General features: G+C 55.7%; 1 protein-coding gene across 1 annotated transcript in view; it reads left to right on the forward strand.

Annotated features, from left to right (window-relative positions):
• Window positions 1–20,161, forward strand: part of LOC133352499 (single-minded homolog 2-like) — a 68,552-nt gene extending 48,391 nt beyond the window's left edge. Inside the window, exons 2-12 of the mRNA XM_061568183.1 lie at window positions 4,526–4,608; window positions 5,286–5,375; window positions 6,044–6,152; window positions 6,953–7,041; window positions 8,348–8,547; window positions 14,329–14,435; window positions 14,654–14,801; window positions 15,131–15,308; window positions 16,333–16,487; window positions 16,832–17,253; window positions 18,535–20,161. Coding sequence (XP_061424167.1) covers window positions 4,526–4,608; window positions 5,286–5,375; window positions 6,044–6,152; window positions 6,953–7,041; window positions 8,348–8,547; window positions 14,329–14,435; window positions 14,654–14,801; window positions 15,131–15,308; window positions 16,333–16,487; window positions 16,832–17,253; window positions 18,535–19,490 — 2,537 coding nt within the window. The 3' untranslated portion in view covers window positions 19,491–20,161. The remainder of the gene's footprint in view (window positions 1–4,525; window positions 4,609–5,285; window positions 5,376–6,043; window positions 6,153–6,952; window positions 7,042–8,347; window positions 8,548–14,328; window positions 14,436–14,653; window positions 14,802–15,130; window positions 15,309–16,332; window positions 16,488–16,831; window positions 17,254–18,534) is intronic.
• Window positions 20,162–22,873: the final 2,712 nt, after the last annotated feature.

Raw genomic sequence — 22,873 nt, forward strand, 5'->3', positions numbered from 1 at the left:
CCGGTCCTGGGCCTCCCCTAGGTCGACTCAGACTCGTACGAGCACCTGTTGGCGGTGTAAACATCGCCACTGGGGAGACAAAGGCGTTCGGGCGTGGTGCTGGCCACCCACCCCCTCGTGTACCATGCCGGCCGTCATTAGTGCTCGCGAACAGCGCTTGCCCCAACAGTCTGCTCAGGCTATACGGGGGACCTTTGTCTTTGTATCTCTCTCGATGGATGCCACGATACCATTCACATCCGTAGGGCTTCCCTCTTGCCTTAATGGGTGCTCGCTAACAGCACTTGCTCCCAGCAAAGACCCCATACGTACGTATGGCTGGTGGGGGAGTGATGTTTGTATTCTATTTGTGTGCACGCATTGTAACAGTCTCTCTCCATCGCTCTCTCTCCTCTCTCTCTATGCATGCATACAATATCCGTGTGTATATGTATGTGTGTCAAATACCCCCCCCCCCCCTCTTCTAATATTACACGTGTAGAGCACTCGCCTCCACGTGGCGCAGAATGCTGATGTGATGATTACCCCGATGCTCTCCTACCCGCCCTCCCCCCTCGTCTCTCTCTCCCCTCCGTACTCACCCCGGGCCCGCGTTGAGACGGCGGGGCGGGCGGGCGGGGGGGAGACGCCGAGTCGCACCCGCGCATGTTCACGCCTTGGCCACAGGCGGTCACCCCCAGCTCTCATTTAAATGCAATGAGCAAAACGCGCGGCGTACCTGTGTCTTCCTTGATGAACGCGCGCGTCTGTGTGTGGCAGGGTGCGCGTATGTGTGTGTGTCTGTGTGTGGCAGGGTGCGCGTCTGTGTGTCTGTGTGTGTGGCAGGGTGCGCGTCTGTGTGTGTGTCTGTGTGTGTGTGGTGGGGAGCGGTGGTGTAGCGGTTAGCGCACTGCGCTATGAACCCAGGCCACCCGGGTTCGATTCCCGCTCACGGCCAACACTGGTGACGATTATATTATCTGAACGGGTCCTGGGCCTCCCCTGGGTCTACTCGGCCTCAAATAGAGTACCCGGTGCGGTGTGTAAACATCGCCACTGGGGAGACAAAGGCGGCCGGGCGTGGTCCTGGCCACTGCATCCCCTTGTGTGCCGTGCCGGCCTTGATAGGTGTTCGCTAACAGCACTTGCCCATACAGTCTGCTAAGGCTATACTGTACTTGGGTTCTTTGTCTTAAGTATGGGAAGCGGTGGCGCAGTGATTGGCGCACCACGCTACGAGCTTAGCCACCCGAGTTCGATTCCCGCTCACGGTCAACACCAGGTGACGATTATCTAAACCGGTCCTGGGCCTACCCTAGGTCGACTCAACCTGAACTGAGTACCTGGTACGGCGTGTAGAGCTCCGCATTGCTGGCCACCCGTGCCGACATTCATTGGCGTTTGCCCAATCAGTCTGTTAAGGCTATACGGGGGACCTTTGCCTTTTTATATCGTGCACGTGTATTTGTGTACGAACGCAAAGGTATGCAGAGGGCAGTGCGGATCAATCCAGTGTTGCACCGCACTTCTATGACGACCAGCAACGGGCAGGCGTGGGGAGGCCCTCATCCAGCAGTGGATTGACAAGTGCTGTGTACGGGTGCCGAGTTGTCCATCACATATGTATTAATTAAATAAAGGCCACGGTGTTTCGGACACCACGTGTTGACCTAAACTTGCATTGGCAGCGATGCCATGAAGGGTCCATTGCCCGAAACGTCGCCCCCCCCACACAAACGGTGTGATTGGGTGTTGTTGTTGTTGGTGGTGTCACGTGCGTGTGTGCGTTGTGTCAAGAGGAGCGACGCTCAGAACAACGAGCGGAGCGCCGGGTGGCTAAAGCGCAGCAAGTTGGCACAGTAGGGGCCGCAGGTGGTGATGCATCGGCCACTCATCTCGGTCAGTCGACCCACGGCACTTGCTGGGTCTGCCCCGCGACCTCCTGCCGGCGGGCGTTCGGCACTGCCACGTGGCCTTAACGTGCACCTAGTCTGGCACAAGCGCCGCGGTGACGTCACCGCCACTGAGTGGCGAACGGCGGTTGTCGTCGTCGTCGAGGGAGAAGTCCACAGTGGCGCGCATCCCCTAAGATTTATTGTTTAGCGGCCGATGCTTGCAAAGTGCCTGACCACACCGCTTAATGACTTTCCCTCGCCAGTAATCTCTGCATCAGTATGCGGGCTCATGTGCCCCCACTCGCCCATCCTGTCCCCTTCGTTGCGTGTCTCCTCCTCCTGCTGCCTCACCCCATCCCCCCCCGCTCCACACCCACCCACCCCATTACGTAACCATCAAGTGCCGCCCGCGGCTTCTTTGGGCAGAACGGGGTTTGGACGCGGGGAACTTCGCACCGCGCGGTTCGAGCTCCGCTGAGCGGGCAGGGTTTGAAAGAAAGAAAGAACGCTCTTGGAAGTTGGTTCAATGCCCACCGCCACTTGTCCCCACACCTCAATTTCCCTGCCACCCTACACCCAGACCCCTCCACCCCCCCCCACACCTCTACAACCCTGCCACCCTATACCCAGACCTCTCCACCCCTACACCCCCACACCTCTACACCCCTGCCACCCCACACCCACCCCACCTCCACCCCCCACACCTCAACTCCCCTGCCACCCTATACCCAGACCCCTCCACCCCCACACCTCTACACCTCTTGTCACCCTACACCCACCTCACCTCCACCCCCACACCTCCACAACCCTGCCACCCTACACCCACCCCCCACACCTCCACACCCCTGCCACCCTATATCCGGGCCCCTCTACCCCCCCCCCTCACTCCTGCCTCTGTCCATTTCCGCAGACAGCGGGACTGATTTCAGGCACGTCGTGTGCAGGGTGGGCTCAAGTGTGTGGGGGGGGGGGGGGGGTCACCCACCTACCGAGATGTTCTACTGAGCGTGTGCAGGGTGGGCTCAAGTGTGTGGGGGGGGGGGGGGTCACCCACCTACCGAGATGTTCTACTGACCGTGGACGAGGAGGCACTTTGATTTGTGTCGAGCGAGGGATCTCTGGGGCTTTCCGCCAGCAGTGGATTGAGCCGGCAATTGCAAGGGCTGCGCATAATGCTGCCCCCCCCCCCCCCACCAAATTCAAAAACCCGCACTGACCAATTTGGTGAAGTATGGTCAAACAATCCCCCACCCCCCCCCCCCCCCCATATGATCAGGGGTATGGGGTGGCCTACAAATTTATCATCTCCGGAAAGCAAGACAACGCACACCAAACATATGGCCCCGTGTCAATAAAGTTACACAAATCTGGTCAACAACGATGGTGACATCACGACGGCGCTTGTGCCAGGCTACGTGCACTTTGAGGCTTTCGACACAGACACAAATGCGGCCGGGCGTGGTGCTGGCCACCCACCGCCTCGCGCGCCGTGCCGGCCTTCATAAGGGCTGGCGGGCTGCTACTCGCAAACAGCACTTTCCCCAACAGTCTGTTAAGGCTATACGGAGGATCTTTGTCTTGTCTTTGTATTCGTGCACGAGGCCGCTTGTAGGTGCATGTGTGGAGATCGGTAGCATAGTGGTTAGTTCTCTGCACTACGAACCCGGTGGCCCAAATTCTATACCCGGTCACAGCCAACATCAATGTCGGGTAAAATCCGAATTAGCCCAGGGCCTCCCCTAGATCGACTCGGCCTTCGATGAGTACCTCGTGTGGTGTGTGGACATCAGGATTTGGAAGACACCAGCTTCCAGGTCGTGGTTTGCGAGCGATAACCACTCCTCTGTGCGCTGTGCCGACATGTGCAGCGTGCCCCGCTCCCAGCGCTCGAAGCAACTCAATCAGACAGCGTGGGCTGACACGAGGTGACCACGCGGCTCGGAGACCAGAGCGCACGGCTTGCACCACTGCGGACCCTTGGGTTCGAATCCAGAAAGCCACCTGAGATTGTAAACCGAGGTCGAAAGCGCAGTGAGTTGTGAATATGTTTGTTGTGCTTAATGTGGCCGAATGGCAGCTCTTGAGAGTGAAACCATTGCTCTCGTATTGCGTAGCGCGGGTGGAAGGTGTTGGCCATCCCTCTACCCTACAACGCATATGGACCTAAGGTGTGACTTGAAAAAGTGACGTCTCAGATTTGGCTCTGTGATGTCCACTTGCGTGCGCCGTCTCTCTCGTGTGTAGCCATATTTTATTATTCTCCCACCCCCACCACTCCCAATTTCTTATTTATTTTGGGGCAATAATAAAAGAAGGCTACATGGGGGATCTTTGTCTTTGTGTGTCCGTGTGTGTGTGGGGAGCGGTAGTGTAGCAGGTTAGTGCTCTGCGCTACGAACCCGGCCACCCGAGTTCGATTCCACCAATGACGATTATCTGAACTAGTCCTGAGTACTTGGTGCGGTGTGTAGTAAACATCTTCACGAGGGAGACAAAGGCGGCCGGGCGTGTTGTTGGCCACCCGCCCCCGCGTGCGCCGTGACGGCCTTCATAGGTGCTGCTCGCTAACAGCTCTTGCCCCGACAGTCTGTTGAAGCTACACGGGGGATCTTTACCGTTGTCTTTGTTTTTGTGTGTGTGTGCGCTGTCAGGTCTGGGTGAGGCGTGGGGTCACACTGCCCGGAGCAGTGCCCTTGACAATGTGGGCCGGGAGCTGGGTTCACATCTGCTGCAGGTCAACGCACGCAAGCGCACACGCGCACACACGCACACACACACACACGCGCACACACACACACGCACACACACACACACGCGCACACACACGCGCACGCGCACACACACGCACGCGCGCACACACGCACGCGCGCACACACGCACGCGCACACGCGCACACACACACACGCACACACGCACGCACGCGCACACACACACACACGCACACACGCACACACACGCACAGACACACACGCGCACACACACGCGCACGCACACACACACACGCGCACCGTGAAACCAAGCAAACAAAAGCATTGAGACGTGGCCAAGAACGCACTCGCGTTACAATTTACCGGAGTAAATGTGAAGTGAATGCTACCGATGTAAGCGTGTCTCGTGTAATGTAGACACTAACCAATTACAAAAGTGTAATAACAGGGGGTGTGTCGGTTCGCCGCGTGAGTAAAACGTTGTGTCGTAAAACCTTCCACCTGATGCAGAGGAGGGGTTTGTAGCTGCACCACCACCACAACAACAACAACAACCACAACCGCCGCTCGCCATTTAAGTGGCAGTGCCGCCGCCGCCACGGCGCTTGTGCCAGGCTAGGTGCGCACGCGAGTTTCGCTCACTTCGCGTAAACAAACGCTGCGCGGGTCGCAAATGCTCTCGGTGCGTCTCGTCGGTGGACAGACGCTGGACGGATTCATATTCGTGGTGGCTCCGGACGGCAAGATCATGTACATCTCGGAGACGGCATCGGTCCACCTGGGCCTCTCTCAGGTAAGATGCTCCGCGTCGTCCATTCGCCGTCGCCCAGAACGCCGAGGGAGCCGGCCGGCTCGCGTCCCCAATAAGACACTCGGGCGTCGACGCGTTGCCTCGCCCGGCTTGTCCGCGTTCCTCCCGTGCCTCGGTCCCGGTACCTGCGGTGCGTCTTCACGCGATTACGTCTCTCTCTGTGTCTCTCTCCCTCTCTACCTGTCTGCCTGTCAGTCCATCTGATCGTCTGTGTCTACCTGCTAATCCGCCTGTCAGTGTGCTCGCTTGTGTGCCTGTCTGTCTATCCATCTGCCTGCCTGTCCATCTATACACAGGCCTCTATATCTGTCTCTATATCCACCTGTCGCTCTGTCTGTACATCAACCTGTCTGTCTGTTTGTCTATCCACCTGCCTGTCTGTCTAAATATGAACCTGTCTGTCCGACTCTCTGCTAATCCCTCCGTCTCTCTGCCCGTGTGTCTAACCTGTGTGTACATCTCTCTCTCTGTGTCACGTCGGTGGTATCCAGGTGTGCGGTGCCAGTGACCCAGCGGGTGAATGTGGTGGGCATGGGGCTCTGGGGTGGGGGGTCTGGGGAGTCCTCTCCCAGGGAGGGGGGGGGGGCTCTGTCCCCCCGCCGCCGCCGCCTCTGACCGTGCCACCCGCCCGCCCCGCTCTGTGTGTGTAGGTAGAATTGACAGGGAACAGTATTTTTGAGTACATCCACCCGGCCGATCACGACGAGATGACGGCCGTGCTGACCTTCCACCAGCCCTTCCACTCCAACTTCGTGCAAGGTGAGAGGGTGACGGTGGGACACCGCGCCAGGAGCGCCGTTTGAGGCCGAGTGGAGCTAGCGGATGCCCCGAGACCGCTTCAGATGTCCGGGTGGCTGGGGTTGGTGGCGCTGTGCGGTGCGCTGAAGACTCCCCCCTGGTTCCATCTCCCGGGTGTGGCAGTCGAAACGGGGTCGCTCGTGGCGTGCGTCGGATTGCGCGCCGTGGGGTGAAGTGTGGGTACTGTCGCCTTCTCCAAGACATCTTGCTGGCAGGGAAGAGAAGGCCAAGTACCCAATCGCGGGTATCTCCAGATCTCCCTCCAGTGGAAGGCTCTTCCGACAGCGGTGGCGTGAGCGGGCAATAGCAGGCCTGTGCCTTTGCCAATTTTGCGGATGACGTTAGCAGTTGCTTATCATTCTAAGGACGATATTGTATTTGAATGATGATGATGATGATGCGATTTGATTTAACGTGATTTTTTTTCCAGATGATAATGCCAAGTGAATGAGGGTGTTCATTAATGACTTACATTAATTACTTCCACAATTGATGTTGTGACGTAAATTTGTATTGGATGTTAACTCACGTGATGGCATCAAATAAATAATTATTATTATTAGTTGTTACGGTACGTTAATCGTCATCGTCAGCCACGATCGATCCACTGCTGGACGAACGCTTTACTCAGGCTGTCTCGAGACGGAGAGACGGAGAGGGGGGGGCATAGGCGGGCAGTTGCAGGGGCTGCCCCTTTACCAGCTGCTCACACACCCCTCTCCACTCCCTCCCCACCCACCACCCTCTCCGTCCTCCTCCAGCGGAGCTCGAGATCGAGCGATCGTTTTTCCTGCGCATGAAGTGCGTCCTGGCCAAGCGGAACGCGGGGCTCACGTGCGGAGGATACAAGGTGAACAACCCCCCCGGGGTGCCGCTGTCATGAGCGGTCACCAGCGACGCTCCTCCCGCACGTGGTCGGGCAGAGCCACCTGGTTTACCCGGCTCCTGGTTACGTAACCGCACGCCGCATCTTTCTTTTGCGCCGTACGTGGCCGGCCGTGCTCATCGGAGGCGCGGGGTGGAAGGACGAGCGACTAAAAATACGACAGCACCTCGGGTCACCTCCGTAAGGGAGAGGCACTCGATGGCACTCGATGGCACGGCTTGCAGTTATGGTGACGGTCGCCAAACAACAACAAAAACAACTGCTTTATTTTCCCAGGGTAGAAATAATTATGATAATTAGAATAATTGTAATAAATATTAAATAATATTTACGACAGATTTAGGGAGCGCTTCTCGTAAAATCTCAAAGGACATTAACGCCCTCTAAGCTGTTAGTTCTTTAGCTCTCGTTCGGAAGCGACTTGGCCACACGTGATGATGCCTCATCATCGCAGCGGTCGATATCATCGTCGTCGTCATCACCGCACGTGGGAATTTATAGTAGCGGCAAGATCATCCGAGCGCGCGTTCATTCTCGATGTGGAGAAGGGGGGTGCGCAAAACCGCTTGAGGATCACTAATCATCGTCGTCGTGGTTGATTTCATCATCGCCACGCGTACGGAAATGCGAGGTCGCGGCCAGAGAATCTGAGCGCGCATTGATTCTCAGTGTGGAGGTGGAGGAGGGAGAACCCGGAGAAAGATCCGCGCTGGGACCACCACGGAGAGAGAGAGCGAACACGCGGACTCCAGAATTACAACAGCAGCAGCATCGCCAGGGTCCGGGATCGAACCCACCACCTCCGGCGCGATTCCTCCGAGCTATGAGCTAAAACTATTTTGTATTTTTACAGATGAGGCCCACTGTACTATACAGCTCTCTTTCAGAAGCGACCTGGCCACAAATGACAGCTCACCTTAGCGCCTTATCATCATCATCACGTGGGAAATTGTAGCGGCCTCCACCTTCGTTTCCCCTCCCCTCTCCAGCCCCTCACACCCCACGTGCTATGAGGAGAAGAAGAAGAGGCATGACCTAGACACGTTGACCGATTACTCGTCAAACTTCTCCTTGCCAGGCCACGGCACTTTTACAAATCTTTTTTGTTTTTGACAATTACAAATCGTAACAATGCGGCCCTGGAAAAAAAAACCCGGAACGCCATCAGCATGGACTCCGAACCTCGTGCCCTGCTTTCTGCCGTATCAGCTGCTCGCCACAGCAGCCCCGATACGCTCAACGCTCATCCCTCCCCCCCCATGCCCGGCAGGTGATCCACTGCAGCGGCTACCTGAAGGTGCGTCCGTGTGCCCTCGACGTCTCTCCGTTCGAGGCGTGCTACCAGAACGTCGGCCTGGTGGCCGTGGGCCACTCGCTGCCCCCCAGCGCCATCACCGAGATCAAGCTGCACACCAACATGTTCATGTTCCGTGCCTCGCTCGACATGAAACTCATCTTCCTCGACTCGCGGTGAGCGCTCGACTCGCGAGCGGTGTGAGCAGTGAGCGAGCGGTGGGAGTGGTGAGCGAGCGGTGGGAGCAGTGAGCGAGCGGTGGGAGTGGTGAGCGAGCGGTGGGAGCGGTGTGAGTGGTGAGCGAGCGGTGGGAGCGGTGAGCGAGCGGTGAGAGCGGTAAGAGCGCGCTCGCGAGCGCCGCGTTCGTGTGGTTATGGGTTTCTCATGGGTTCATTTGGCGATGATGATGATGCTGCTGCTACTGGAACTTTCTGACCCTACTGGACATGTGTGAGAAAGGGCTTCATAGCTCATCGGATTTCTCCATTGTTAAGAAGTTGCGCGGATCGCTGTCCAGGAACGCGCCACTGCCAGCAGCGTGCGGTGCTGCTGCAGCTGTCAAAGATTCTGGATCTTTTTAAGTCGATGACCATGTTTAATGTCACACATATTGCATGCACGTGTTGTGTGTACATACGTGCCGTGTGTGTGTGTGTGGGGAGCGGTAGTGTAGTGGTTAGCACGCTGCGCTACGAACCAGACAACACGAGTTCGATTCCTGCTCATGGCCAACACGAGTGACGATTTTCTAAATCTGTTCAGGGCCTCCCCTAGGTCGACTCGGCCTCAAATGAGTGCCTGTGTGTAAACATCGGCACTAGGGAGACGAAGGCGGCTGGGTGTGGTGCTGGCCACCCACCCCCTCGCTGACAGTCTGTTAAGGCTACAGGGGGTAGTTTTTTTGTGTACATCTGTGTGCACTTTAGCTTCGAGTGTAATCCTTGCTTACTCTCAAAATTTCCAAGATCCCATACCTGACACCTGCCTGAGGATGCTGAATCTGTCAGTGAAATATCAAACCCAGCTGTTAAAATCTCTGTTCCAGAACCACCAGCACCACCACCAGCACCACCAGCACCATCAGCAGCACCACCATCACTCCACATGTCCATTTATCTGCGTGTCTATCTAATTGTCTGCCTGGTTTTTTTTTCTCCATTCATTTAGTTCTCGATCTGCCTCTGTGTTTCCTTGTCCGCCTGTGTGTGCCTCTCTGTCCGCCTGTGCGCGCCTCACCTCTGTCCACCTGTGCGTGCCTCTCTGTCCGCCTGTGCGTGCCTCTCTGACCGCCTGTGCACGCCTTTCTGTCTGCCTGTGCGCGCCTCACCTCTGTCCGCCTGTGCGCGCCTCACCTCTGTCCGCCTGTGCGCGCCTCACCTCTGTCCGCCTGTGCGCGCCTCACCTCTGTCTGCCTGTGCGCGCCTCACCTCTGTCCGCCTGTGCCCGCCTTTCTGTCCGCCTGTGCACGCCTCTCCCTGCCCGTCTGTGCTCGTTCCCGCACGCGCCATTAGCGAGTCGACGCGGTTACACCAAGATGTGACGCATCAGCCGAACATCTTGGTGGAGGGGGGGGGGAATGTTACCGCCACTAAACAGGGCAGCGAATTGACGCTCGCCAACGGGAGAGAAAAACAAACAAGAGGCGGGCGGAATTAAAAAATCTGGCACCGCCAAATCAACAAGATGACGTAAACACGGTAGTGTCGCGAGGAAGCTACGGCGACCAAAATGTTTCTGGGAATGAGAAAACGCTTCCTTGTGGGTTCCCCCCCCCCCCTCTCAACAACCTCCCCCCCCCCGTCCATTATCAACGCTCGCCAACGACGAGGCTCGGAGCGCCGATGCGTCTCGCTCCGTCCGTCTGTACCAGGGGCTGGGGAGGAGGAGGATGTATGCACGTCCAGGTTGTAGACTTCTCTCGCACCGTGCGTAGTCAACCGCGCCAAGCGGAGGCGCGGGGCAAGGACAACAAACTAAGCTGTGCTACAAAGCGGTTCTCAAGAAACGAGTTTTCAACCTCGGGGATTTAAAAGTGCGAAGATTTCCAGTGGCTTCCCAATATCGGAAGGAAGAACGTTCCAGACGGCCGCAGAAGCGCATCTGAAAGCGCGCGATGCGGTGAGGATGTCTGGAGTTCGCGTGATTTTGTAGCGCTACGCTGCGCTACGAACCCGGCGACCCGAGTTCGATTCCCGCTCACGGCCACCAACTCTGGCGACGATTATCCGAACCGGTCCTGGACCTCGACTTGGTCAACTCAAATGAGTATCTGGTACGCCACAAGGAAGGCAAAGGCGGTTGGGCGTGGTGCTGGCCAACTCATCCCCCTCGTGTGTCGTGCCAGCCTTCATAGGTGCTGCTACTCGCGAACAGAACTCGCCCCAACAGTCTGTTACAGGCGACACGGCGGGGGTCATTCAAAAACAATTCGCCTATCCAGACTCGTGCGTGGGATGGCGGTAGCGGTGGTGGTGGTGGTGTTTACGCGACTGGGTGAAGATGATTGTACGCAAGTGCAGCTGGGTCGTGACATTTTCTATTCTACTCGTACATGCATGGTGCCAGCAGCAGCAGCAGCAAGATGTTCAGGAGCCAGATGCCAATGTCGAGATCTGCTGCTGCTGCAGGCCACGACGAGAGGGCTTCAGCAGGGAGAGAGTTCGTGTCGTGTCGCTGTTCCTGCTCCTCCTCCGTTGAAGGAGCGCAGACGACCACAGCGGTGTTCACTGCGCAGCCCGTAGCGTGGGGTGCATGGCCACAGTCGCACTGCTGCTGTGGCCTGTCTTTAAAGCATCTCTATGGGTATCTCTATGCATCTCTATGAGTGTCAGTGGGTCTCTATGTATCTCCATGTGTCTCTGGGTTTACTGCACGGTCCATAGCGTGGGGTGCATGGCCACAGTCGCACTGCTACTGTGGCCTGTCTTTAAAGTATCTCTATGGGTATCTCTATGCATCTCTATGAGTGTCAGTGGGTCTCTATGTATCTCCATGTGTCTCTGGGTTTACTGCACGGTCCATAGCGTGGGGTGCATGGCCACAGTCCCACTGCTACTGTGGCCTGCCTTTAAAGTATCTCTATAGGTATCTCTATGCATCTGAGTGTCAATGGGTCTCTATGTATCTCTATGGGTCTCTACGTATCTCTGAGCCAGGAGACGTGGGGCTAGAAGTGGTCAGTGTGTCAACCGGCGCATCTACATCTCAGGAGTTACACTCGGCCCACCGTGCGTGCGGTCTACACGGCAAGGTGTGTCGCTCAAACGGCGGTCTTGTTCGTCACAAGCGAACTCGGAGCAATCAAACGCAACGACCACGTGAGACTACGAACGATGCCTGCCTGCCGATGCAAGGAGAGGTCCATTGTCCTTGGGGACGGACTTGCATGATGATGTATCTCATGTCGGTCTCTATGTACCTCTATGGGTCTCTATGCATCTCCTATGGGTGTCTATGTACGTATATGGGTCTCTTTGTACTTCGATGGGTCTCTATGGGTCTCCATGTATCTCTATGGGTCTCTATATCTCTATGGGTATCTATGCATCTCTATGGGTCTCTATGTATCTCTATGGGTCTCTATGTGCCTCTGTGGGTCTAAATGGGTTTACTTGCACGGTCCATAGTTTAAACAATAAATAAATACCCCACGTCCACGTACCCCCCTCCCCCCACAGCCGTGTGTGGGTGGCGCGGTGGGGGTGGGACAGGCGGGGTGTGTTGATGTCCGTGCGTGCTGCGCGTGGCTCCACGTGGCTCGCCGAACGTTGACGTCTTAACGAGAGTCAGCCGCTCGGTGTTGCACAAACCCATCACGTCGGGTTCGAGTGGCCGGGCAAAAACCGCCTTGCCACTCAAACCTCTCAAAGCACCCCCTCTGTGCTGTGGCGAGAGCAGCGCAACTGGCAATGTGAACGTACGCACGTGTGTGTTGAACTTTTTTCGCACCGTACGTAGCGCAACCGTGCTAATCGGTGGGGGAGGGTGGGGTGATGTCAGCCAGCCTCTCGAACGTTGCACGATTCATCATCGCTCGCGAGGCCGCCCACGCCCCGGTTAATTGCCGGGACGTGACTTCGTGAATCGAGGCGGTGGAAATGAGGCCGGCAGCGACGTTTGGTAAACTTCTAAAATTCTCGTCGCCCACGATTTATAGTTAAAATTGCACGCTTTGGGTCGTTTTTTTTGTTTGTTGCTACGCCAATTATAGACCTCTTCCGAAACGTCGGGCGAGCGTGGAAGAGGAGGCCCATTGTGCCCCGGGGAAGGCAACCTCGTCCAGCTCCGTCGGGTGGAGGAGACGCTTCTGCCGGCAGTGGCGTGGGCGAGCCACTGCAGGCGGCAGTGCCAGATGAAGCTCGTGCAGGGCCTCTGTGGCATTTGTTATAAAGGGGCCCTAAATAAAAACAACACGCACATATTAAAACACTAACTTTTAACTCGCACAGTAAAGTAATTGTACTTGTTTTTATTTGCTATACAGCCAGATAATACGACAAATCGCTAACCTTAAACTGCCAGTCGTTCGTAAAAGATGAAGGCGGTACATTACTATAGTAGTAGAGCAAGTGCAGAATCACTGAATCGGAATTGATAGCTTGAAATCATTTTGCGCGGGGCCCTTGAAAGTGTGGGGCCCTTGAAAGTGTGGGCCCGTAGCTACATATGCAGCTACTACTTGTGGTGCAGCTACTTGTGCAGCTACTTGTGTAGCTACTACACGTGCAGTAGCTACTACTTGTGTAGCTACTACATGTGCAGCTACTTGTGCTACTGGGATAATCCGGCACTGCTTGCAGGGGCTGCGCCCTTACCTGTCGTGTGAAAGACCTCCGATTAGCGCGGTTGGTGCGGAAGAAGTTCAACATGCGTACATTCAAAGACACGAGGAGTTGTCATTCTAGAGACGATGGTGTATTTGAACGATGATGCAATTTGATTTCTGGTGAACGTTAATTTAGATGATGATGGAAAGTGAAATGATGTTGTTCATGACTGGTTATGAATTACTGTTGATGATGAATACAACTGTCATGATACATTTAATAGTTCAAATGATGGCAAATTTATCCATCGGCCATGATCAATCCACTGCTGGATGGCGGCCTCCCCACACCATCGCTATACCTGGAGACTGCGATGGTTGTCATCTACGATTACGAATTTTATCACTGCAACTGTTGATAATAATCGTGGCAACTGGGATCATTTAATTTAATGACATTTTGTTAATGAAGGCGATATTGGTGGTGGTGAGATCTCTCTGACATTACTGATGACAAGCGACGCATGATAATTATTGACGATGCCCTTGCTGCTGCTGCTACTGATGATGATAATTGTGATGTTGATGATGATGCCGATGATAACAATGATGTTAACGTTGATAACGATGATGATAACGATGTTGGCAAGCGATTCGTGCACACACAGCGATGACTTTGACGCTGGTGCTGTTGATGACGATGAGATGATTATTGATGATGGTGAGATTATTCACAACTGTAATGATGCGATTATTATGAATCATTATTGCTGATGCTGTTGATGCCCATTGACGACGATGGTGATAACGATGATGATAATATTTTTACCAAAGAAGATGACGACGATGCTTCCGATGATGATAAGATTCCTATTATCAGTACTGATTTTCTTGGTTCTTTCGGTAAAGTCACGTAGAAGGGAAATAATAAAATAATAAAAATAATAAAATACAATTGTACATAATAAAATACTAATTGTATTTTATTATGTTTAATTTGTATTACTTTATTATTTCCCTTCTACGTGACTTTACCGAAAGAACCAAGAAGATTAATCCCTGGAGTCACGAAAGCTTTAAATCGAAATTCATCAGTACTGATGTTCATGATGTTGTCACTGTCGACGATGACGTCACTGCCGTTGATGACGTTACTGACGATGACGATGGCAACCCGCCGCTGTGTTGCCAGGGTGTCGGCGCTCACGGGCTACGAGCCGCAGGACCTCATCGAGAAGACGCTGTACCACCACGTGCACGGCTGTGACGTGTTCCACCTGCGCTACGCCCACCACCTGCGTGAGCACCGCACGGGGACAGCTGCCACTGGGGGTGCCCCTAGGCTAGACCGCACAACAGCAATCATCGCCCCCCCTACGTGTAGCATACAAGATTGTGTCCCTGGCGGGCGAGGCTGTGACGCGTCCGTGGCGGGCGAGGCTGTGACGTGGGTGGAGATGGTGGACGATGATCGTGACGTCGCGTGCGTGTGCGTTGCCCGTCCGCGTGCTGCTCAGTGCTGGTGAAGGGCCAGGTGACCACCAAGTACTACCGCTTCCTGGCCAAGCGGGGCGGCTGGGTGTGGATGCAGAGCTGCGCCACCATCGTGCACAACAGCCGCTCGTCACGGCCGCACTGCATCGTCAGCGTCAACTACGTCCTCACGTGAGCCCCTCACGTGTCGTCGTCATTGTCGTCGTCATCGTCGTCACTGTCGTCTTCATCGTCGTCACTGTCGCCGTCATTGTCATCATCGTCGTCATTGTCATCAGTCATCATCATCATCGCCATCATCATCGTCATCATCATCATTGTCGGTGTAAAGCAACGTTTGGGTTGAGATTCGAGACGACATTTTGGACGTGTTTGTTCGCACCGTGCGTAGCCAACCGTGCTAATCGGAGGTGCGCGGGACGTTGTGTGTGTGCGTGTGTGTGCGTGTGTGTGTGTGCGTGTGTGTGCGTGTGTGCGTGTGTGTGCGTGTGTGCGAGCAGGGACGTGGAGTACAAGGACCTGCAGCTCTCCCTGGAGCAGATGCACGCTCGCAAAGTGGCGAGCGAGCTGGCCAGCACCGACGCGCAGCAGCAGCAGCAGCAGCCCGAGGGCCGGCGGCCGGCCAAGGGGCGCGCCGCCAAGCACCGGGGCAAGCCACGCGCGTCGCCCTACCCACAGGTGGGGCGAAGCAGCTCCTGCTGCTTCTCGTGTGACTAGCTACCCATGCGACTCAGCCACCCACTCGGACGCGTGACTAGCTACCCATGCGACTCAGCCACCCACTCGGACGTGTGACTAGCTACCCATGCGACTCAGCCACCCACTCGGACGTGTGACTCGCCTACCCATGTGACTCAGCCACCCACTCGGACGCGTGACTAGCTACCCATGCGACTCAGCCACCCACTCGGACGTGTGACTAGCTACCCATGCGACTCAGCCACCCACTCGGACGCGTGACTAGCTACCCATGCGACTCAGCCACCCACTCGGACGCGTGACTAGCTACCCATGCGACTCAGCCACCCACTCGGACGTGTGACTAGCTACCCGTGCGACTCATTCACCCACTCGGACGCGTGACTAGCTACCCATGTGACTCAGCCACCCACTCGGACGCGTGACTAGCTACCCATGTGACTCAGCCACCCACTCGGACGCGTGACTAGCTACCCGTGCGACTCATTCACCCACTCGGACGCGTGACTAGCTACCCATGTGACTCAGCCACCCACTCGGACGCGTGACTAGCTACCCATGTGACTCAGCCACCCACTCGGACGCGTGACTAGCTACCCGTGCGACTCAACCACCCACTCGGACGTGTGACTAGCTACCCGTGCGACTCATTCACCCACTCGGACGCGTGACTAGCTACCCGTGCGACTCATTCACCCACTCGGACGTGTGACTAGCTACCCGTGCGACTCAGCCACCCACTCGGACGTGTGACTAGCTACCCATGTGACTCAGCCACCCACTCGGACGTGTGACTCGCCTACCCATGTGACTCAGCCACCCACTCGGACGCATCACTCAGCAACCTACTCAAATGCTCGACTCGGCTACCCATGTGACTCATTCACCCACTTAAGACTCGTGACTCAGCTACCCATCCAGGGAGGGTCTTTCAGCCACCCGCGGGTGCATCACTCTGCGGAGCTTAATCTGTGTGTGTATGTGTCTCTCTCTGCGCGTGTAGACGCACCACACGACCTTCTACTCCGAGAGGGGCGACTCGGACCGCGAGAGCCAGTGGGAGGAGCAGTCGTGCGCCGAGTCTCCTCCGCCCCTCGGCACGCCGTTCCGGGACGCAGCCTACGCCAGCACGCAGCACACCTACACGCTGTCCCACCCGTACGCCAACGCCTGCACCGCACACCACCACGGCCAGTGTCCCGCTCGCTAGCCACGCGCCACCTGTGCCAGGATAGCCGGCGACAATAATTGCCGTGCTATGTATGACGCTGTCCTGCGGATAACGACGACTATGATAGCTGTGGTCGTCATCGCTGTGATCGTCGTGATGATCGTCGTCGTCGTCATCATTTTGTTCACCGTCACTGTCATCATCCCCATGTTCGTCATTGTGATCATAGTTGTAATTAAGTCACCGTCATCATCTTCATCATCATCATCCGAATGATCGCCGTCATAATTTTCAAAATCATCCGCGTGCATGTGTGTGTGTGTCCCCACAGCGACACGGCCACCACCACCATCTCCTCGTTGTCCTACGAGGACCCGCACCCGGCCTTCGCCTCGTCGGAGCCGGCGCTGGGCTCCTACCCGCAGTACGACGCCAGCCCCCTGCGGGGGCCGCTGGGCCAGCAGGGCCGCTACCACTGCCCCTCCTCCTCCTCCTCCTCGTCCTCCTCCTCGGCGGCGGCGGCCGCGGCAGCCGGCGCCGCCGCCGCGACCGCCGCGGCCGCTGCGCTCAGCACGGTCGTGCCAGCGGCCCCCTCCGGCGTGACGGCCGACGTGGAGTCGGAGTGCCGGTGGCAGGCGGTCCGCTCCGGGTTTTACGCGCTGCGCGCCGGCGGGGACACGAGGCATTCGTACGGCGGCGGCGGCGGGGTCATCGCCCCTCCCCCACACGCCATGCCCTTCCACGCGGCGCACGGTAAGTACGAGAGAGCATCGCCGTCATTGCCATCATCGTCACCATCAATGTCACAATCATCATCACAATCATCATCACCATCAATGTCACAATCATCGTCACCATCAATGTCACAATCATCATCACCATCATCGTCACAATCATCGTCACCATCATCGTCACCATCATCATCACAATCATTGTCACCATCAATGTCACCATCATCATCACAATCATCATCACCATCAATGTCACAATCATCATCACCATTATCGTCACAATCATAATCACCATCATCGTCACAATCATCGTCACCATCATCATCACAATCATTGTCACCATCAATGTCACCATCATAATTGGTTTTTTACCCTTCTATCTGGCAACAAAACTGACACCTTTTTGCAAGGAGTCATGTTTGCATAGACCGCAATACCTGCAGTCATAATACAAACAAAAGAACATAACTCTGATAATGTGCACTGTCGTGCGCCTTTTGGCGTCATCTGGTCCAACCCATATGAGACTAGGCTCGAAGGAAAGCTGTCTCGGGTGTGGACCAATCAACTTCAAGGACAGTGCACATTATCAGAGTTATGTTCTTTTGTTTGTATTATGACTGCAGGTATTGCGGTCTATGCAAACATGACTCCATGCAAAAAGGTGTCAGTTTTGTTGCCAGATAGAAGGGTAAAAAACCAATTATCATATTTTTACTGGCAAATGAGGTCCCCATAGAATGTCACCATCATCACAATCATCATCACCATCAGTCACAATCATCGTCACAATCATCATCGTCACCATCGTCGCCATCATCATCATTGTCGTGATTGTCACCACCATCACGATCGTCAATGACCCTCATCTTCTCCACTCGTACACGTATGTTTTATCCGAGTGCTCCGGTTTCCTCCCGCATGCAAACACGCATTAATTGGCCAAGAACAACTTCATATATAGAGGACCACAGAGCTTGGGTGGGCTCACCACGTGGCTGCTGCTGCCTCCCCGCTCATCTGTGGTTCCTCCTCCTGGCGAGTCCAGCGCGGTACTCATTTTATAAACCCTGGAGGGATTATTGGATGAGTCAATCCCCCCCCCCCCCCAACCAGGAGTTTAACTCAACAACCTTCTGATTGTGAGCCACTCGCTCTTACACAGAGCCACCGGGCCAGATTGTGATGCCCCCCCCACCCCCCCCCCCATAACGTAGTGCATCGGCTTCCTCCAGTCTCAGTGGAGAACCCGATTCCAACACAAGTCTCTTAACTCGTCGCGCAATCGTGCTGCTGGTTACAGGAAGCAACGGGTGGCGTGGGGTGGACCACGCTGGGCTCGGCTTGGCGGACGATTACACGACCGAGGTGTATCATCATCAGCAGCAGCAGCATCAGCAGCAGCAGCAGCAACCGAGTCGCATTGAATCTCTCATCCAAGCGACGCAACAGATGATTAAGGAGGAGGAGCAGAGGCGCCTGGCTCCTTCCAAGAAGACGTCTTCGTCTGTCGCCAAATTCCCGAGCCCCTCATCGACGTCGTCGCTGGAGGGATCTCACGGAGGAGGTGGCGGCGGTAACGGAAATACCTACGCCAGCTGTTCACCGCCCACGAACCATCATCATCATCAACAGCAGCAGCAGCAGGCTCAAAGGCATCACCACCACCAGCAACAACAACAACAGCAGCAGAACCATCACCACCACCATCAGCAACAGCAGCAGCAGCACAGCTCCTCGCAAACCGTGCTGGACTACTCGCGAATCCAACCGTCGACCCACTCCCCTCCGCAGACGCTCGCCTACGGCAAGTCCGCGGCGGGTGGCGGCGGCGGCCTCTACGGCCGCGACTTCAAGCCGGCGGCGTACGACGGGTCGGCGGGCGACGCCGACCGCCACGGCTCGCCGCCGGAGCTCAGCGCGCGGTTCCACCGCGGCGTGCCCGGCGACGCGGCCGCCCGGCACGACCGCGGCTCGCCGGCCGACGTCGCGGGGGAAGCGGAGCATTCCCCGTGCGCCTACTCGGGCTACGGCGCCGCCTCGAGGCACGCTTGCTACGGCGCCGCCGGCGTCGTCGCGGGCGGCGCCCCCGGGACTCTCGCCGGCGGGGGCGGCGGTGCGGCGGACGGGAAGACCGGCGGGTTCTCGCTGTCGGGGTACGGCGAGAGGACGGCCTTCGACGCCGCCGGGATTCATCACGGCCACCACGGACACCTGCAGCTGAACGGGACGTCGGTGATCATCATGAACGGGAGATAGTTTCCTGGCTGAGATTCTTTTTTTTCGTCTCATTCCTCCGGGCCGGGTGAACCGCGGAGCGACTCGCGGTCTCGCCACCGCCGCCGCCACTAGTTTTGTGGGACGTGACCTGGCCCGGAGATGCGTTTTGCACTTCGCCTGCAAGTTGGATAGCGCTGGCGGCAGTGGCGGCGGCCAGGTGGACAAAGCGCCGTTGAAATAAAGAGAGAGGTTAATATAATGGTTGGGGGAGAAGACGTCGATCAAACGATGTGGCTTGTGTAGAATAGCGGCGTCCACGGACGGAGAGATTTTGATGCCAGTGGATCAAGAGGACTGTTCAGAGACTCCCCGAGTATAAATGTACAATTTAATGAGACCTGTATTATTATTATTATTGTTGATATTTACTTTTTATTATTTTATCAGAAAACGGAGTAGCTGCAATTGTTTTGGGTCACGTTGGGAGAAAAAAAAAACTAAAAGTGCGAGGGGGAAAAACGAAATTAACTCTGTCCATATTCAAAGCCACTTTGTTGCATGAGTTGATGGCATTTGATGTTCACTTTTGAAGGCCCAACATCCAAGAATTATTGGGGAGAATATCACCGGTTATAAGGCGACAAGATGCCCCCCCCCCCCCTTTACTCTATAAAGTGCAAACTTCATCAATAAATCAATGCCTGAGGTTGTATTGTTGATGACTTATCCATGAATCAGTTTAATATTTCATTCGTGCACCTATTTCACACACGTCATCCGCACTTCCCATCGAGCGCGGTGCGAAAGAAGTTCAACGCACGCGCACACTCCGCCGGGGACGATGCCACAGTGGCGGTGTAGCGGTGAGTGCGCCGGTTCGATTCAACCTCCCGGCGCAGCAGCTGAAACGGTGGGAGCGACTTTCTTAACTTTCTTAAGCCCCCCCCCACCCACCGCACCGCCTCTGTCCACCACACCAGCTCGTCACGGGTGGGTTCAACCGCAGTTAACTCGATGGGCAGGTCACGTGTGGTGAGGTCAAGCTGGGTAAGAACATCTCCTCCGAGACGTTCTGCCAGCGTGGGAGGGTTTCGGCCGATTGCCCTCTAGAGGGGCCCTCTGTAGCTTCCGCCAGCGGTGGGCGTGAGCTGGCAATTGCAGGGCTGCGCCTTCACCACCGAGACACCAGCTGTGTCATGAGGAGGGCCCTTCCTACAACAGTACACTCACGTCACAACGCGAACCGTGCACACGGGCACGCATGCGCACGTAGCGTACGGCACACGTGACACAAATATCCCCCGGATAGCCTTGAACAGAGTGGTATGTTATCGAGTAGCACCCTGTGAAGGCCCGAACGGCACACGAAGGGGTGGGTGGCCAGCACCACGCCCGGCCGCTTTTGTCTCCCTCTTAGTGACATTTTACACACACCACACTGGGCCTCTCATTCGAGGCGTTAACCGCCACGAGGCCGCTTCCCCACACGCACACGCGCACACGTGCACACGTGCAACAACATACAAACGCATCACGCATACAAAATGACGTGCGTTCCGTCATCGGCCGTGCTCTATCCACTGCATACTCCGCGGTCCCACGATGCAACAACAACCCCCGGGAGTCGTCCACGAGCCGATCCCCATCGCTCCATCTCCGCGGCGGACGTCCCGTCGGGCGCACTGCCCCTGCATGGACTGCCGCTCCCGCCTGAGCCTTGGCCACTGGTGCCCGGGCGGGATACGAGATGTTAACTACCTCGCCTGGTATACAGGAAGTCGTGGATTCAACCCTGACGCCTGCTGCTGTATATTTGGAGTTTGCGTGTCTCTCATCATCATCACGGTGGCTAGAAGATGTTAACTACCTCGCCTGGTATACAGGAGGTCGTGGATGCGATCCTGATGCCTGTGGTATATTTGGAGTTTGCGTGTCTCTCTCTCTCTCTCCCTATAGTCGTGTGGATTTTTCTCTGGGTTTTTCCCTCCGTAGTTATAATAAACATGCGCTTCGAGTATTTGGCTGCTATAAATTTCCACATGATAAGCCACTTCACTGGGGCTATAATTCGTGGCCACGTCGCTTCTGAAAAAAGAAAATCTACACAGCACAGTGGGGGCCTTACCTGGTTAAATAAAAAAGTTAGTTTAGCAAGCTGTCAGTTTAACACGTAGGCTTTCGCGAATTGACCGATGATGCTGGATGCAATTACCGGCGAAACGTCGTACTCAAATTGTAAATGTTGTGGTTTCACGCTTCAACACACCGGTGGGCTAAAGCAGTGAACTATTTTGTCTTTTATCAACGTGACACTTTTTTACTGATTGGCCGTGTCGGGTGGTGGAGGGTTACGACACATTTATAAATAACGCGATCTAAACCCAAAAACGTTGATTATGAATTAGCAAGCTGTGTTGACAGTCTCAGCATGTCGATGTGAAGTCTCGAATTTTCGCCGGACGTCCCCTGACCTTGCTCCGGCAGCATTTCCAAGCTTCACCCCCCCACCTCTTCACGCACGATGAGATTTGTTTGAGTTTTGATGTCACTGTTACCTGTTGATCCGCGTCCCATTGTTCTGATTCCTGGCCGAGAGTCGGCTCGATGGGCTCGCCGAATAACCGGCACGAGTGGAGAACGCGACAGAGTGCGCGAACCTCGGCCAGCAATTGAAGGCGGCTATCCACCTCTCTCTACATCTCTCTCTACGCCGAACTCAAGCCTCCAGTAAACCACGCGCCTCCTGTGCGTGGCCACCCCCATTCTGAATCCCTTCATCCTCGCACCTCTACATCTATTAGCTAAAGCCTCCAGTACACCACGTGACTCATGTGAGGCCACCCCTACTCTGATACCCCGCCCACTGTGAAAACACACTCCGCTCCTCCTCCTATGTGCAGCACAGCAGCAGAGTCGAGACCCTGATGCAGCCTCTACCTCCTCGCCTCTCCTCACCTCTCCTCACCCTGTGCTCCTGTTTCTCCACTTCTTTTCCAATCCTCTTCCTCGTATTCCCCTTCCTGTCTCTGCACTCTCCCGTTCCTTTCTCTTTGCCCCGTGCATTCCATCCTTGACTCCTCTGCCCGTGATGCAGCCACCGGTACAAAGATTTATGTTTCAAAATAATAATAAAAAATCAACCATTTCTTTGCATGCGTGTGTGTGTGTATATATTCAGTCCATATATATAGTGGAGAGCGGTGGGGCAGTAGTGGTAAGCACGCTGCGCTATGAACCTGACCACCTGAGTTCAATTCCCGCTCACGACCCAATCACAGTGGCGAATACTTGACCGGTCCTGGGCCTCCCCTAGATCGACACAACCATAAATGAGTACCTGGTGTGATGATTAAACATCAGCACTGGGGATACAAAGGCGGCCGGGCGTGGTGTTGGTCACCCACCCCCCCCTATAGTCTTAT

This window comes from Lethenteron reissneri, chromosome 5, assembly GCF_015708825.2.
Source record: "Lethenteron reissneri isolate LAM-NWPU_2019-01 chromosome 5, ASM1570882v1, whole genome shotgun sequence".
NCBI classification, from domain to species: Eukaryota; Metazoa; Chordata; class Hyperoartia; order Petromyzontiformes; family Petromyzontidae; genus Lethenteron; species Lethenteron reissneri.